The following is a 19,629-nucleotide window of genomic DNA, read 5'->3' on the forward strand; positions in this document are numbered from 1 at the left end:
CCAGCAACAGTGTGTGAAAACCTTGTGAAGACTTACAGAAAACGTTTGACCTGTGTCATTGCCAACAAAGGGTATATAACAAAGTATTGAGAAACTTTTGTTATTGACCAAATACTTTTTTTCCACCATAATTTGCAAATAAATTCATTAAAAATCCTACAATGTGATTTTCTGGATTTTTTTTCCTCATTTTGTCTGTCATAGTTGACCTTTGATGAAAATTACAGGCCTCTCATCTTTTTAAGTGGGAGAACTTGCACAATTGGTGGCTGACTAAATACTTTTTTCCCCCACTGTACCTAGGCTAAATATAAGCCTTCCACAGTTCCACAACCATAAGACCCACTAATAATGTATTTATTTCATAAAAATAGTTTAACCTGCTTTTTGCAATAATCACTGATCTGGCTTTATTTGAAAATGACCTTTTTGTTAGAAAATTTTACCAGAACCATGCATAATGCACGTTCACTAATAATGACTAACTTTTTGTAGCAGGCATTATAGAAAATGAACACTGTTTCATAAACAATCTCTCAAACACAAGCCCATGTACTACTATCTTTATAGTTTAGCCAACTTGGATCTATTTGCTAACAAGGCAGAACAGTTGAATTGTTATGAACACACCCTTCTGTCAGTCCCGCTAGCCTGTCCACTTTGTTAATATGTTGAAATCAAGTGGCCTAACTTATATAATTGTTTTATGCTTATTGCACATTTATAACACACAGACTAGACAGCTAGTATAACAGTCTTTGGCTAAAATGCTGCTAGCGGTACGTGGTACCCCAATGCCGCGCGCGACAAACTGAGCATTAATTTTCCATTATCAATGTTCATTAATACTCCCGTTTTAGTGTCTGCGCTGCGTGCAATTTGAGGAGTTCAGAGAAAAAGTGTATCGTTAGAAAGGTTAACTTCTCCTCTAATACAGTAAAATAATGTCTCAATGTGTTTCGGTGTCCATATGACGGATTCTGTTGGACCAAACCTCAAATAGCGAGTTGAAACCGCTTGTCAGAGGAAGAAGTGCTCTCTCATCTTTGTTGTTGTGAGTGACAGTGGGAGGGGCTTGGTGTAGATAAATGGTTAGGCACACAGCCTACAGTCATTACACACAGCACAGAAGGAGCCAAGGAGACAACATGAGAACAAGCGGACATAAACGCTCATAAAAAAAAGGCATTTGGAATATGGCGCAAAAACATACTGTACATTCAAATTAATTCGATATATCGCCCAGTCCTACTAATGAGGTGGTGGTCCTCTGTAGCTCAGTTGGTAGAGCATGAATCTTGCAATGCCAGGATAGTGGGTTCGATTCCCAGGGCCACTTATACATAAAAACACATGCATGCATGACTGTAGGTCGCTTTGGATGAAAGCGTCTGCTAAATGACATATTGTACAGTGGACAATGACCAAGTAATCAACACAACATCCCGTCTCTGCCCCTTCCTTTCTCTTAGACGGTGGAAAGCCAAAAGACTGTCTGAACGAGACCTAAAACAGCTTAAAAAAAGCAGTTTAAGCTCTAGTTGAAAACATAGTGGTTTAAGATATAGCCTACAGTGAAAGAAAAAAGTATTTGATCCCCTGCTGATTTTGTACGTTTGCCCACTGACAAAGAAATGATCAGTCTATAATTTTAATGGTAGGTTTATTTGAACAGTGAGAGAAAGAATAACAACAAAAAATCCAGAAAAACGCATGTCAAAAATGTTATAAATTGATTTGCATTTTAATGGAGGGAAATAAGTATTTGACCCCCTCTCAATCAGAAAGATTTCTGGCTCCCAGGTGTCTTTTATACAGGTAACGGGCTGAGATTAGGAGCACACTCTTAAAGGGAGTGCTCCTAATCTCAGCTTGTTACCTGTATAAAAGACACCTGTCCACAGAAGCAATCAATCAATCAGATTCCAAACTCTCCACCATGGCCAAGACCAAAGAGCTCTCCAAGGATGTCAGGGACAAGATTGTAGACCTACACAAGGCTGGAATGGGCTACAAGACCATCGCCAAGCAGCTTGGTGAGAAGGTGACAACAGTTGGTGCGATTATTCGCAAATGGAAGAAACACAAAATAACTGTCAATCTCCCTCGGCCTGGGGCTCCATGCAAGATCTCATCTCGTGGAGTTGCAATGATCATGAGAACGGTGAGGAATCAGCCCAGAACTACACGGGAGGATCTTGTCAATGATCTCAAGGCAGCTGGGACCATAGTCACCAAGAAAACAATTGGTAACACACTACGCAGTGAAGGACTGAAATCCTGCAGCGCCCGCAAGGTCCCCCTGCTCAAGAAAGCACATATACATGCCCGTCTGAAGTTTGCCAATGAACATCTGAATGATTCAGAGGAGAACTGGGTGAAAGTGTTGTGGTCAGATGAGACCAAAACGGAGCTCTTTGGTATCAACTCAACTCGCCGTGTTTGGAGGAGGAGGAATGCTGCCTATGACTCCAAGAACACCATCCCCACCGTCAAACATGGAGGTGGAAACATTATGCTTCGGGGGTGTTTTTCTGCTAAGGGGACAGGACAACTTCACCTCATCAAAGGGACGATGGACGGGGCCATGTGCCGTCAAATCTTGGGTGAGAACCTCCTTCCCTCAGCCAGGGCATTGAAAATGGGTCGTAGATGGGTATGCCAGCATGACAATTACCCAAAACACACGGCCAAGGCAACAAAGGAGTGGCTCAAGAAGAAGCACATTAAGGACCTGGAGTGGCCTAGCCAGTCTCCAGACCTTAATCCCATAGAAAATCTGTGGAGGGACCTGAAGGTTCGAGTTGCCAAACGTCAGCCTCGAAACCTTAATTACTTGGAGAAGATCTGCAAAGAGGAGTGGAACAAAATCCCTCCTGAGATGTGTGCAAACCTGGTGGCCAACTACAAGAAACGTCTGACCTCTGTGATTGCCAACAAGGGTTTTGCCACCAAGTACTAAGTCATGTTTTGCAGAGGGGTCAAATACTTATTTCCCTCATTAAAATACAAATCAATTTATAACATTTTTGACATGCATTTTTCTTGATTTTGTTGTTGTTATTCTGTCGCTCACTGTTCAAATAAACCTACCATTAAAATTATAGACTGATCATGTCTTTGTCAGTGGGCAAACTTACAAAATCAGCAGGGGATCAAATACTTTTTTCCCTCACTGTACACAGACTTGCTACAGCCTACACAGACTAGCTACACTACTACAGCCTACACAGACTAGCTACAACCTACACAGACTAGCTACACTACTACAGCCTACACAGACTAGCTCCAGCCTACACAGACTAGCTACACTACTACAGCCTACACAGACTAGCTACAGCCTACAAAGACTAGCTACACTACTACAGCCTACACAGACTAGCTACAGCCTACACAGACCAGCTACAGCCTACACAGACTAGCTACACTACTACAGCCTACACAGACTAGCTACAGCCTACATAGAGAGAAGCAGACATGGGGGTTCGCTGAGTGTAGTGTACGGTGCTCCTCCTGTGAGCTACGCCATCTTCTGCATGGACTCTCTCAGCCCAGTATGTCTGTCTGTCTGTCTGGCCAGGGATTTGTCAGCTCTGGGCTCCCTGTAGACCCGGAGCGGAGCAGTATGCCTATCTAAAGAGTGGCAGGCCAGGCAGACCCCTGATAAGAAGAATCTAACCCGTTTTTTAATAAACGCTGTCCGCTTCCATTTCCCTCTGCCAACCGTGACGCAGACTGCATGACCAACCCACAGAAACGCATGCGCACGGCAAACACGCACACACACGATAGGAGCGCTTCTGACTAGGCCTAAGACTAGGCCTATCCATCATAATTCTATCCGTCAAGGTTCAACTTTCTGTACAATATTTATTTGAATATAAGCTTTACTTCTGTCTCCGAGCATGTTAGAGTCTGATTCATACCTACATGTATTATTTCACTCCCCATTCCAGCCTCACTCATGTCTCTCTCGGTCTCTACCCATTCCTTCCTCACTCCTCCTGTCTCCTGTTTCTACCCATTCCTTCCTCACTCCTCCTGTCTCCTGTCTCTACCCATTCCTTCCTCACTCCTCCTGTCTCCTGTCTCTACCCATTCCTTCCTCACTCCTCCTGTCTCCTGTTTCTACCCATTCCTTCCTCACTCCTCCTGTCTCTACCCATTCCTTCCTCACTCCTCCTGTCTCCTGTCTCTACCCATTCCTTCCTCACTCCTCCTGTCTCCTGTCTCTACCCATTCCTTCCTCACTCCTCCTGTCTCCTGTCTCTACCCATTCCTTCCTCACTCCTCCTGTCTCTACCCATTCCTTCCTCACTCCTCCTGTCTCTACCCATTCCTTCCTCACTCCTCCTGTCTCCTGTCTCTACCCATTCCTTCCTCACTCCTCCTGTCTCCTGTCTCTACCCATTCCTTCCTCACTCCTCCTGTCTCCTGTCTCTACCCATTCCTTCCTCACTCCTCCTGTCTCTACCCATTCCTTCCTCACTCCTCCTGTCTCTACCCATTCCTTCCTCACTCCTCCTGTCTCCTGTCTCTACCCATTCCTTCCTCACTCCTCCTGTCTCTACCCATTCCTTCCTCACTCCTCCTGTCTCTACCCATTCCTTCCTCACTCCTCCTGTCTCTACCCATTCCTTCCTCACTCCTCCTGTCTCCTGTCTCTACCCATTCCTTCCTCACTCCTCCTGTCTCCTGTCTCTACCCATTCCTTCCTCACTCCTCCTGTCTCTACCCATTCCTTCCTCACTCCTCCTGTTTCTACCCATTCCTTCCTCACTCCTCCTGTTTCTACCCATTCCTTCCTCACTCCTCCTGTTTCTACCCATTCCTTCCTCACTCCTCCTGTCTCTACCCATTCCTTCCTCACTCCTCCTGTCTCCTGTCTCTACCCATTCCTTCCTCACTCCTCCTGTCTCCTGTCTCTACCCATTCCAGCCTCACTCTTCTCTCTGGGGAAGAAGACAGGAAACTGCTATGGGGATATTTATAGTAACCTCCTAGTCATGCATGCTGTATCTCCTCTCTCCTGGAGAATGGAGGCTTGGCTACCATACTGTAACAGCAGGCAGGCATGGAGAGAGAGATGGGAGAGAGGGAGGAAGACGTAATAGAGCAAAAGCGAGAGAGAAAGAAGAAAAGAAAGCGGGAAGTAAGAGACCGACCGACCCAGACCGACCGACAGACAGAAAGACAGACAGACCGACCGACCCAGACAGAAAGACAGACCGACCGACCCAGACAGAAAGACAGACAGACCGACCGACAGACAGAAAGTCAGACAGACCCAGAAAGACAGACCGACCGACCCAGACAGAAAGTCAGACCGACCGACCGACCGACCCAGACAGAAAGACAGACCGACAGACAGAAAGACAGACCCAGAAAGACAGACCGACCGACACAGACAGAAAGACACAGAAAGACCGAGACAGAAAGACAGACAGACCGACCAACCGAGACAGAAAGGCCGACCGACTGAGACAGTAAGACAGACAGACAGACCGACCGACAGAAAGACAGACCGATAGAAAGACAGACCGACCGAAAGACAGACCGACAGAAAGACCGACCGAAACACAGACCGACAAAGACAGAGCGACAGAAAGACAGACCGACCGACACAGACAGAAAGACAGACCGACCAACCGAGACAGAAAGACAGACAGACCGACCGACCGACCGAGAAAGACAGACAGACAGACCGACCGAGACAGAAAGACAGACCGACCGAGACAGAAAGACAGACCGACCGAGACAGAAAGACCGAGACAGAAAGACAGACCGACCGAGACAGAAAGACCGACCGACCGAGACAGAAAGACAGACCGACCGACCGAGACAGAAAGACAGACCGACCGACCGACCGAGACAGAAAGACAGACCGACCGACCGACCGAGACAGAAAGACAGACCGACCGACCGAGACAGAAAGACAGACCGACCGACCGAGACAGAAAGACAGACCAACCGAGACAGAAAGACAGACCGACCGACCGAGACAGAAAGACAGACCGACCGAGACAGAAAGACAGACAGACCGACCGAGACAGAAAGACAGACCGACCAACCGAGACAGAAAGACAGACCGACCGACCGAGACAGAAAGACAGACCGACCGAGACAGAAAGACCGACCGACCGATACAGAAAGACAGACCGACCGATACAGAAAGACAGACAGACCGACCGACCGAGACAGAAAGACAGACCGACCGACCGAGACAGAAAGACAGACCGACCGAGACAAAGACAGAAAGGCCGACCGAGACAAAGACAGAAAGACCGACCGAGACAGAAAGACCGACCGACCGAGACAGAAAGACAGACCGACTGACCGAGACAGAAAGACAGACCGACCGATACAGAGAGACAGACAGACCGACCGAGACAGACCGACCGACCGAGACAGAAAGACAGACCGACTGAGACAGAAAGACAGACCGACCGACCGAGACAGAAAGACAGACAGACAGACCGAGACAGACCGACCGACCGAGACAGAAAGACAGACTGACCGAGACGGAAAGACAGACCGACCGACTGACCGAGACAGACCGACCGACTGACCGAGACAGAAAGACAGACCGACCGACTGACCGAGACAGAAAGACAGACAGACCGACCGAGACAGAAAGACCGACCGACCGAGACAGAAAGACAGACCGACCGACACAAAGACAGAAAGACAGACCGACCGAGACAGAAAGACAGACCGACCGACACAAAGACAGAAAGACCGACCGAGACAGAAAGACCGACCGACCGAGACAGAAAGACAGACCGACCGACCGACACAGAAAGACAGACCGACCGACCGAGACAGAAAGACAGACCGACCGACCGACCGACCGACCGACACAGAAAGACAGACCGACCGATACAGAAAGAAAGACAGACCGACCGAGACAGAAAGACAGACCGAGACAGAAAGACAGACCGACCGACCGACAAAGACAGAAAGACAGACCGACCGACCGAGACAGAAAGACAGACCGACCGACCGACCGACCGAGACAGAAAGACAGACCGACCGACCGACACAGAAAGACAGACCGACCGACCGAGACAGAAAGACAGACCGACCGAGACAGAAAGACCGACCGACCGAGACAGAAAGACCGACCGACCGATACAGAAAGACCGACCGACCGATACAGAAAGACAGACCGACCGACCGATACAGAAAGACAGACCGACCGATACAGAAAGACAGACCGAGACGGAAAGACAGACCGACCGACTGACCGAGACAGACCGACCGACTGACCGAGACAGAAAGACAGACCGACCGACTGACTGAGACAGAAAGACCGACCGAGACAGAAAGACAGACCGACCGACACAGAAAGACAGACCGACCGAGACAGAAAGAAAGACAGACCGACCGAGACAGAAAGACAGAACGACCGACCGACCGAGACAGAAAGACAGACCGACCGACACAAAGACAGAAAGACAGAACGACCGAGACAGAAAGACAGACCGACCGACACAAAGACAGAAAGACCGACCGAGACAGAAAGACCGACCGACCGAGACAGAAAGACAGACCGACCGACCGACACAGAAAGACAGACCGACCGACCGAGACAGAAAGACAGACCGACCGAGACAGAAAGACAGACCGACCGAGACAGAAAGACAGACCGACCGAGACAGAAAGACCGACCGATACAGAAAGACCGACCGACCGATACAGAAAGACAGACCGACCGACCGACACAGAAAGACAGACCGACCGACCGAGACAGAAAGACAGACCAACCGAGACAGAAAGACAGACCGACCGACCGACCGAGACAGAAAGACAGACCGACCGACCGACCGACCGAGACAGAAAGACAGACCGACCGACCGACACAGAAAGACAGACCGACCGATACAGAAAGAAAGACCGACCGAGACAGAAAGACAGACCGACCGACACAAAGACAGAAAGACAGAAAGACAGACCGACCGAGACAGAAAGACAGACCGACCGACCGACACAGAAAGACAGACCGACCGACCGAGACAGAAAGACAGACCGACCGAGACAGAAAGACAGACCGACCGAGACAGAAAGACCGACCGATACAGAAAGACCGACCGACCGATACAGAAAGACAGACCGACCAATACAGAAAGACAGACAGACCGAGACGGAAAGACAGACCGACCGACTGACCGAGACAGACCGACCGACTGACCGAGACAGAAAGACAGACCGACCGACTGACTGAGACAGAAAGACAGACCGACCGAGACAGAAAGACCGACCGATACAGAAAGACCGACCGACCGATACAGAAAGACAGACCGACCGACCGATACAGAAAGACAGACCGACCGATACAGAAAGACAGACAGACCGACCGACCGAGACAGAAAGACCGACCGACCGAGACAGAAAGACAGACCGACCGACCGAGACAGAAAGACAGACCGACCGAGACAGAAAGACAGACCGACCAAGACAGAAAGACAGACCGACCGACCGAGACAGAAAGAAAGACCGACCGAGACAGAAAGACAGACCGACCGACCGAGACAGAAAGACAGACCGACCGAGACAGAAAGACCGACCGACCGATACAGAAAGACAGACCGACCGATACAGAAAGACAGACAGACCGACCGACCGAGACAGAAAGACAGACCGACCGAGACAGAAAGACAGACCGACCGAGACAGAAAGACAGACCGACCAAGACAGAAAGACAGACCGACCAATACAGAAAGACAGACCGACCGAGACAGAAAGACAGACCGACCGACCGAGACAGACCGACCGACTGACCGAGACGGAAAGACAGACCGAGACAGAAAGACAGAAAGACCGACCGACCGAGACAGAAAGACAGACCGACCGAGACAGAAAGACAGACCGACCGGCCGAGACAGAAAGACAGACCGATCGACCGAGACAGAAAGACAGACCGACTGAGACAGAAAGACCGACCGACCGAGACAGAAAGACAGACCGACCGACCGAGACAGAAAGACAGACCGACCGACCGAGACAGAAAGACAGACCGACCGACCGAGACAGAAAGACAGACCGACCGAGACAGAAAGACCGACCGACCGATACAGAAAGACAGACCGACCGATACAGAAAGACAGACAGACCGACCGACCGAGACAGAAAGACAGACCGACCGACCGAGACAGAAAGACAGACCGACCGAGACAAAGACAGAAAGACCGACCGAGACAAAGACAGAAAGACCGACCGAGACAGAAAGACCGACCGACCGAGACAGAAAGACAGACCGACTGACCGAGACAGAAAGACAGACAGACCGACCGATACAGAGAGACAGACAGACCGACCGAGACAGACCGACCGATACAGAAAGACAGACAGACCGACCGACCGAGACAGAAAGACCGACCGACCGAGACAGAAAGACAGACCGACCGACCGAGACAGAAAGACAGACCGATCGACCGAGACAGAGAGACAGACCGACCGAGACAGAAAGACAGACCGACCGACCGACCGAGACAGAAAGACAGACCGACCGACCGACCGAGACAGAAAGACAGACAGACCGACCGATACAGAGAGACAGAGAGACAGACAGACCGACCGAGACAGACCGACCGATACAGAAAGACAGACAGACCGACCGACCGAGACAGAAAGACCGACCGACCGAGACAGAAAGACAGACCGACCGACCGAGACAGAAAGACAGACCGATCGACCGAGACAGAGAGACAGACCGACCGAGACAGAAAGACAGACCGACCGACCGACCGAGACAGAAAGACAGACAGACCGACCGACCGAGACAGAAAGACAGACCGATCGACCGAGACAGACCGACCGAGACAGAAAGACAGACAGACCGACCGAGACAGAAAGACAGACCGACCGAGACAGAAAGACAGACCGACCGAGACAGAAAGACAGACCGACCGAGACAGAAAGAAAGACCGACCGAGACAGAAAGACAGCCCGACCGACCGACCGAGACAGAAAGACAGACCGACCGACCGAGACAGAAAGACAGACCGACCGACCGAGACAGAAAGACAGACTGATCGACCGACCGAGACAGAAAGACAGACTGATCGACCGACCGAGACAGAAAGACAGACCGACCGACCGAGACAGAAAGACAGACCGACCGACCGAGACAGAAAGACAGACCGACCGACCGAGACAGAAAGACAGACCGATCGACCGAGACAGAGAGACAGACCGACCGAGACAGAAAGACAGACCGACCGAGACAGAAAGACAGAACGACCGAGACAGAAAGACAGACCGACCGAGACAGAAAGACAGACCGACCGACCGAGACAGAAAGACAGACCGACACAGAAAGACAGACAGACCGACACAGAAAGACAGACAGACCGACCGACCGAGACAGAAAGACAGACCGACCGACACAAAGACAGAAAGACAGACCGAGACAGAAAGACAGACCGACCGAAAGACAGATCGACCGACCGAGACAGAAAGAAAGACCGACCGAGACAGAAAGACCGACCGACCGACCGAGACAGAAAGACCGACTGAGACAGAAAGACAGACCGACCGACCGACCGACCGAGACAGACCGACCGAGACAGAAAGACAGACCGACCGAGACAGAAAGACAGACCGACCGAGACAGAAAGACAGACCGACCGAGACAGAAAGAAAGACCGACCGAGACAGAAAGACAGCCCGACCGACCGACCGAGACAGAAAGACAGACCGACCGACCGAGACAGAAAGACAGACCGACCGACCGAGACAGAAAGACAGACTGATCGACCGACCGAGACAGAAAGACAGACTGATCGACCGACCGAGACAGAAAGACAGACCGACCGACCGAGACAGAAAGACAGACCGACCGACCGAGACAGAAAGACAGACCGACCGACCGAGACAGAAAGACAGACCGATCGACCGAGACAGAGAGACAGACCGACCGAGACAGAAAGACAGACCGACCGAGACAGAAAGACAGAACGACCGAGACAGAAAGACAGACCGACCGAGACAGAAAGACAGACCGACCGACCGAGACAGAAAGACAGACCGACACAGAAAGACAGACAGACCGACACAGAAAGACAGACAGACCGACCGACCGAGACAGAAAGACAGACCGACCGACACAAAGACAGAAAGACAGACCGAGACAGAAAGACAGACCGACCGAAAGACAGATCGACCGACCGAGACAGAAAGAAAGACCGACCGAGACAGAAAGACCGACCGACCGACCGAGACAGAAAGACCGACTGAGACAGAAAGACAGACCGACCGACCGACCGACCGAGACAGACCGACCGAGACAGAAAGACCGACCGACCGAGACAGATAGACAGACCGACCGACCGAGACAGAAAGACAGACCGACCGACCGAGACAGAAAGACAGACCGACCGACCGAGACAGAAAGACAGACCGACCGACCGACACAGAAAGACAGACCGACCGACTGACCGAGACAGAAAGACAGACAGACCGACCGAGACAGAAAGACAGAAAGACCGACCGACCGAGACAGAAAGACAGACCGACCGACCGAGACAGAAAGACAGACCGACCGAGACAAAGACAGAAAGACCGACCGAGACAAAGACAGAAAGACCGACCGAGACAGAAAGACCGACCGACCGAGACAGAAAGACAGACCGACTGACCGAGACAGAAAGACAGACAGACCGACCGATACAGAGAGACAGACAGACCGACCGAGACAGAAAGACAGACCGACCGACCGAGACAGAAAGACAGACCGATCGACCGAGACAGAGACAGAAAGACCGACCGAGACAGAAAGACCGACCGACCGAGACAGAAAGACAGACCGACTGACCGAGACAGAAAGACAGACCGACCGACCGAGACAGAAAGACAGACCGACCGACCGAGACAGAAAGACAGACCGACCGACCGAGACAGAAAGACAGACCGATCGACCGAGACAGAGAGACAGACCGACCGAGACAGAAAGACAGACCGACCGAGACAGAAAGACAGAACGACCGAGACAGAAAGACAGACCGACCGAGACAGAAAGACAGACCGACCGACCGAGACAGAAAGACAGACCGACACAGAAAGACAGACAGACCGACACAGAAAGACAGACAGACCGACCGACCGAGACAGAAAGACAGACCGACCGAGACAAAGACAGAAAGACCGACCGAGACAAAGACAGAAAGACCGACCGAGACAGAAAGACCGACCGACCGAGACAGAAAGACAGACCGACTGACCGAGACAGAAAGACAGACAGACCGACCGATACAGAGAGACAGACAGACCGACCGAGACAGACCGACCGATACAGAAAGACAGACAGACCGACCGACCGAGACAGAAAGACCGACCGACCGAGACAGAAAGACAGACCGACCGACCGAGACAGAAAGACAGACCGATCGACCGAGACAGAGAGACAGACCGACCGAGACAGAAAGACAGACCGACCGACCGACCGAGACAGAAAGACAGACCGACCGACCGACCGAGACAGAAAGACAGACAGACCGACCGATACAGAGAGACAGAGAGACAGACAGACCGACCGAGACAGACCGACCGATACAGAAAGACAGACAGACCGACCGACCGAGACAGAAAGACCGACCGACCGAGACAGAAAGACAGACCGACCGACCGAGACAGAAAGACAGACCGATCGACCGAGACAGAGAGACAGACCGACCGAGACAGAAAGACAGACCGACCGACCGACCGAGACAGAAAGACAGACAGACCGACCGACCGAGACAGAAAGACAGACCGATCGACCGAGACAGACCGACCGAGACAGAAAGACAGACAGACCGACCGAGACAGAAAGACAGACCGACCGAGACAGAAAGACAGACCGACCGAGACAGAAAGACAGACCGACCGAGACAGAAAGAAAGACCGACCGAGACAGAAAGACAGCCCGACCGACCGACCGAGACAGAAAGACAGACCGACCGACCGAGACAGAAAGACAGACCGACCGACCGAGACAGAAAGACAGACTGATCGACCGACCGAGACAGAAAGACAGACTGATCGACCGACCGAGACAGAAAGACAGACCGACCGACCGAGACAGAAAGACAGACCGACCGACCGAGACAGAAAGACAGACCGACCGACCGAGACAGAAAGACAGACCGATCGACCGAGACAGAGAGACAGACCGACCGAGACAGAAAGACAGACCGACCGAGACAGAAAGACAGAACGACCGAGACAGAAAGACAGACCGACCGAGACAGAAAGACAGACCGACCGACCGAGACAGAAAGACAGACCGACACAGAAAGACAGACAGACCGACACAGAAAGACAGACAGACCGACCGACCGAGACAGAAAGACAGACCGACCGACACAAAGACAGAAAGACAGACCGAGACAGAAAGACAGACCGACCGAAAGACAGATCGACCGACCGAGACAGAAAGAAAGACCGACCGAGACAGAAAGACCGACCGACCGACCGAGACAGAAAGACCGACTGAGACAGAAAGACAGACCGACCGACCGACCGACCGAGACAGACCGACCGAGACAGAAAGACAGACCGACCGAGACAGAAAGACAGACCGACCGAGACAGAAAGACAGACCGACCGAGACAGAAAGAAAGACCGACCGAGACAGAAAGACAGCCCGACCGACCGACCGAGACAGAAAGACAGACCGACCGACCGAGACAGAAAGACAGACCGACCGACCGAGACAGAAAGACAGACTGATCGACCGACCGAGACAGAAAGACAGACTGATCGACCGACCGAGACAGAAAGACAGACCGACCGACCGAGACAGAAAGACAGACCGACCGACCGAGACAGAAAGACAGACCGACCGACCGAGACAGAAAGACAGACCGATCGACCGAGACAGAGAGACAGACCGACCGAGACAGAAAGACAGACCGACCGAGACAGAAAGACAGAACGACCGAGACAGAAAGACAGACCGACCGAGACAGAAAGACAGACCGACCGACCGAGACAGAAAGACAGACCGACACAGAAAGACAGACAGACCGACACAGAAAGACAGACAGACCGACCGACCGAGACAGAAAGACAGACCGACCGACACAAAGACAGAAAGACAGACCGAGACAGAAAGACAGACCGACCGAAAGACAGATCGACCGACCGAGACAGAAAGAAAGACCGACCGAGACAGAAAGACCGACCGACCGACCGAGACAGAAAGACCGACTGAGACAGAAAGACAGACCGACCGACCGACCGACCGAGACAGACCGACCGAGACAGAAAGACCGACCGACCGAGACAGATAGACAGACCGACCGACCGAGACAGAAAGACAGACCGACCGACCGAGACAGAAAGACAGACCGACCGACCGAGACAGAAAGACAGACCGACCGACCGACACAGAAAGACAGACCGACCGACTGACCGAGACAGAAAGACAGACCGACCGACTGACCGAGACAGAAAGACAGACAGACCGACCGAGACAGAAAGACAGAAAGACCGACCGACCGAGACAGAAAGACCGACCGACCGAGACAGAAAGACAGACCGACCGACCGAGACAGACCGACCGAGACAGAAAGACAGAGACAGAAAGACAGACCGACCGAGACAGAAAGATAGACCGACCGAGACAGAAAGATAGACCGACACAGAAAGACAGACCGACCGACCGACCGAGACAGAAAGACAGACAGACCGACCGACCGAGACAGAAAGACAGACCGACCGACACAGACAGACCGATGCAGACAGAAAGACAGACCGACCGACAGAAAGACAGACCGACCGAGACAGAAAGACAGACCAACACCGACAGACAGAGACAGACCGACAGAAAGACAGCGCGACAGATCGACAGAGAGAGAGAGAGACAGAGAGAGAGGATGTTTGGGAGTAATGTGCTGGCATGTCATTTTATTAATTGCACACTCCTCTGCATATGAAGAGATATTTTATAGCCTATATAATGTGACATCACGCGCAGCAAAGGCCAGGCCTAGTCTATTTAATAAAACGATAACGTTGCCATAGAAAAGAGAAGCAGCACTTTACTCCATATTTCTAGAAAATTGTCATGATTTCAGCTCCCCAGAAGACCTGCCAGAGACACAACGTCTACTACTTTACTGTAGGCCTGTAGTAGTAGGAAGGTACAACAGCAATCAATGTACCACTCCACTGAGTAATAGGAGTTGACGAGGATAGCAATCAAAGACTGAGTGAAATCGATTCCAGACAAACAGACAATGCCCATGATCAATTAACAAAACAACTGAAAAGTACACAGTGTTCCATCCTATGTGATTGGCTCAATATGAACAGCATTTCCACGCGATTGGCTTAATATGAAGAGCATTCCCACGTCATGCTGAGAAACTCAGCGTTTTAAAATCTAAATCGCCTAAAAAATAGCATATTTATTAAAACCAGGAATGACAAAATCAAACAACTCAAGGGAATAAAATGCAAAAGACCTCCTGAATTATTAATTGTGGCAAGTAAACACATTTTGGCAAAGAAGCCGGGAAAGAATGGAACGGAGACAATGAATATGCTAATGAGGAAGAAGAAAAGCAGTAACCCAGCAGCTTGGCAGTACATCCCTCTCCCAGCTGGACTCTCTTATCTAGGAGGGGAAACACTACAGACATGAAGAACACTACCCAAGGCCCAAATCCTAAACTGAAAGCCTCTTAGTGATCTCTTTCCATCAGGAGAGGAGAGTGAGAGTGATGGAGGAGAGAAGAGAGTGATGGAGGAGAGAAGAGAGTGATGGAGGAGAGAAGAGAGTGATGGAGGAGAGAAGAGAGTGAGGGAGGAGAGAAGAGAGTGAGGGAGGAGAGAAGAGAGTGAGGGAGGAGAGGAGAGGGAGGGATATGAGTGAGGGAGAAGAGGAGAAGAGAGTGAGGGAGGAGATAGGGAGGGAGGAGAGAGGAGAGTGAGGGAAAAGAGAGGGGCTCAGCCAGTCAGTCCCCTAAAGGAGCTAAAGGCTGTTGTGGTGGTTTCAGTCTCTCTTCCCCAACAACACCTGCTCCCCCTCTGTGATTGAGTCAGGCAGGGTCAACGTGGTGTAGTCATCTCTGCTGTGCTGAGCCGTGAAGCAACCAGTCTCCCCAGTCCAATCTCTTCCATCTCCTCTTGTCCTCCATAAGTGCAGCAGCTCACAGAAAGGTCAGACACTTGCCAACGGCTAATTAGCACAATGCTAACAGCATGCCTCACCTCACTGTACAGATCTGTTCATTAAATCAGCCAAGGCTGACTAACTTGTGTTGTTGACCTCATTGTCTCAATCTTGACCCTAGAAAGTTAGACTTATTATATTATTATCAAATGCCAACTAAATCTGCTTCAGTCCATTAAAATGAGCTGTGGCTTGTAGTTGTCTTCTCTAGAGACCAAAGTTATAATAATAATAATAATAATAATAATAATAATAATAATAATAATAATAATAATAATAATAAGCCATTTAGCAGACGCTTTTATCCAAAGCGACTTACAGTCATGCGTGCATACATTTTTGTGTATGGGTGGTCCCGGGGATCGAACCCACTACCTTGGCGTTACAAGCGCCGTGCTCTACCAGCTGAGCTACAGAGGACCACAATGCAATCTAGGCCTATTCATCATCATCATAAACCCTCTAGTAGGTAGAATAAGGACAACACACATGACTCAGTACTGGTACCCCGTGTATATAACCAAGTTATCGTTACTCATTATGTATTTATTCATTCCTGGTGGTATTATCTTTCTATCATTTTTCAAATGTTCTCTCTGCATTGTTGGAAACGGCCCATAAGTTCAGCATTTCACTGTTAGTCTACACCTGTTGTTTACAAAGCATGCGACAAATTAAATGGCTAATGTCAACATGCAGGTTCGGTATGTGTGAATGTGCATAGTGAGAGAGCTGGCCCTGGTTAGATAGATGTCTACTCTCTGACTTCAGATCATTTTTCCCAAGGAATGTATCTCAACACCTATGGACTATTTCAAAGACACTGAATATCAAACGCATTAGCCAAAATTGTGAAAGTTGTAACAATGGTTTGTTAAGATTAACATTTATCTTCTATTGCATCCACATTCGTGCTGGGAATTGCCAGGGACCTCATGATACAATATAATCATAATACTTAGGTGCCGATACGATATGTATTGCGATATGATATGAATCGCGATACGATATGTATTGCGATTCTCACGATTCTATTGTATTGTGATTTGATACTGCATTTTTATTGCGATTTGATGTTCTAAACATATTGCTCACTATATGTCTGTTCCATTAGAAAATTAGTTTTGATCAGACATGGAAATAAAAGTTTTGAAAACATGTTGGCTCACTATTTAAAAAGGTTGGGAAAAAACCTGAGTTTTGACACAGGTATAGCAGACTAGCGCTAACTAACGACACCTAGCGCTAGCTAACACCACCTAGCAAAAAATAAAGTCAAAGTATTGATATAATATCTCCCAAAATAATATTGCAATATGTAACTGTATCGATTTTCCCTCATCACTCCCTCGACACAATGATTTGAACTTAACAAGACAAATGCCTCCCACTCCTCCCTCCACATCCTCCCCAAGCACATAGAAACAAAGACAAAATGATACACTGTGGTTTCCAATTCAACTGTAATGATAGGTAGCAGAACTCTACAGACACAACATGTGCCATATTCAATTCCATTTGGAGCTTGTGAGTGCTCTTTTTTTCCCCTCTCTGTTCATTTAATCTGACTGTGAAGATTGAATCAAGACAGACATTTGTACAATCGAGGAAGGAGGACACTCATATAAACATTTAGTACAGCAGAGCCGGGAGGAAAGGAACAGGATGTTCAAGGAGCCAAAATATCATCATCATCATCATCATCAGTCACGCCCTGACAAAACACACATTCTGCTGGGGAACATAGAACCAGGCCTGGTCTTTACAGACTGCGGTCCAGTTCAAACAGAACAGATGGACTCTCCCCTACACTGTTATCATGTGCATATGACAAATAAACTGCTGCCATACTTCGCTAGAAAGAGAGCAGAATCTGAGTGTAAATGGAGGGCCGTCAGGCCTGTATTCTATGTGGCTGTGCCGTCCTCATTTAGCCCACACAGTAGAAATCACAGCAGATCATTTGTTCAACTGAAAAAGATAGCAGCAGCACATTTCCTGAGTCTAAAAATATTGAGATGGAAATATAAACAATGAGAGTAGCTAGTAGAGACATGACCTTTTATTGGAGTCCCAAACACTGGCTACGTTTATTACCCCCCTCCCTGAATTCAGCTAGAACTCAATCTACAGCGATTAGCATCAACCCCAGGGTCAATCCAAAGCTATGGGAATAGCAACATAAATATTTATCTGTCAGGACCATCCTGATTCAGGAAGCTCAGAGAAGTGCCTGAAGAAAAGTAAACTGCCAATGATTGGATGTACACAGATCACTCCAGACCACAGAGTGTTGACTGGCGTCCAGACAGACAGACGTTCAGACTTAACACAGAGGAGAGAGAAGAGAGGTGGTAGTCAGAGGTCTGGCTCCTGTTCAGATGTTTACAGCTCATCTGTTACATAACCAAGGCTGAAAGACAGAGCACAAAGCACTGACCCCAGGTCAGCATCTGTTCTGGAGAACACTTGTTAAATAGGATGTGTGTGCATGTCTGTGTGTGTGTGCATGTCTGTGTGTGTGTGCATGTCTGCGTGTGTGTGTGCATGTCTGCGTGTGTGTGTGTATGCAGGACTCACTCTTTGCAGGCGTTGGAGACGTGGGTGGGTACAGTGTATTTACAGTCCATGATCATGGTGAGGGTCTCGCTGTCGTTGGCCTCCTGGAAGGGGGGCTGTCCACACACCAGCATGAAGAGGATCACACCAAGACTCCAGATATCTGACAGGAGGAAGAGGTGAGAGAGAAGGTGAATGGATCATTCTGCTACACTATAACCTGTCTGGCTCCTGTAGAACCTGTAGGCTCACAGCACTGTGTTCTGTCAGCCCTGGGATTCTGCTGGCCTGGGTTAAACACTCAGTCTGGATTCCCCCTGCTGCCACTAACTTGGTGATTCAAAATCAAATGTTAGTGTGTGTGTGTGTGTGTGTGTGTGTGTGTGTGTGTGTGTGTGTGTGTGTGTGTGTGTGTGTGTGTGTGTGTGTGTGGAGGAAATTAATCACGCAGACTCTAAACACCCCAGCTCAACATTCACACCACCATGGTTACAGCACTAGCTAAATAAACCTGAACTAGAGTGCCAGATATGTCCGTCAGCTCTGCTAGGCAGCAGTAAATGTAGAGCTGGCGTCCCAAATGACACTGTTCCCTATATAGTGTACTACTGACTAGGGCCCATAGGGACTTCTGAAACCCGCCTGTCATTGCTGATACTGAACTCCGTTAGATAAGTGATGCTGTGATTCAGCCCGACTCAGAATAAGGAATTCATTATTACATGGAGAGTATGTTTATATCTTTAATGCCCAGCTTGACTCAGAATTAGTCAGTCAATCAGATACTTGCAAAAAGCACTTAAAAAAACAGGATTATACACGAGAATTTCCATGGCTCTTCTGTAATTACAATAATTAGGATTTTAAATAATTCTCATTAAGCCTAGATGCCCTCAAAAACTTAACTAAGT

At 49.6% G+C, this 19,629-nt stretch overlaps 1 protein-coding gene across 1 annotated transcript in view; it reads right to left on the reverse strand.

The window, feature by feature from the left end:
- The window catches only part of LOC311139538 (SNF-related serine/threonine-protein kinase-like), a 62,098-nt gene that overhangs the window by 13,856 nt on the left and 28,613 nt on the right, over positions 1–19,629 (reverse strand). The window contains exon 3 of the mRNA XM_084174423.1: positions 18,740–18,881. Coding sequence (XP_084030549.1) covers positions 18,740–18,881 — 142 coding nt within the window. The remainder of the gene's footprint in view (positions 1–18,739; positions 18,882–19,629) is intronic.

This window comes from Coregonus lavaretus (genome assembly GCF_964263955.1).
Source record: "Coregonus lavaretus genome assembly, chromosome: 13".
NCBI classification, from domain to species: Eukaryota; Metazoa; Chordata; class Actinopteri; order Salmoniformes; family Salmonidae; genus Coregonus; species Coregonus lavaretus.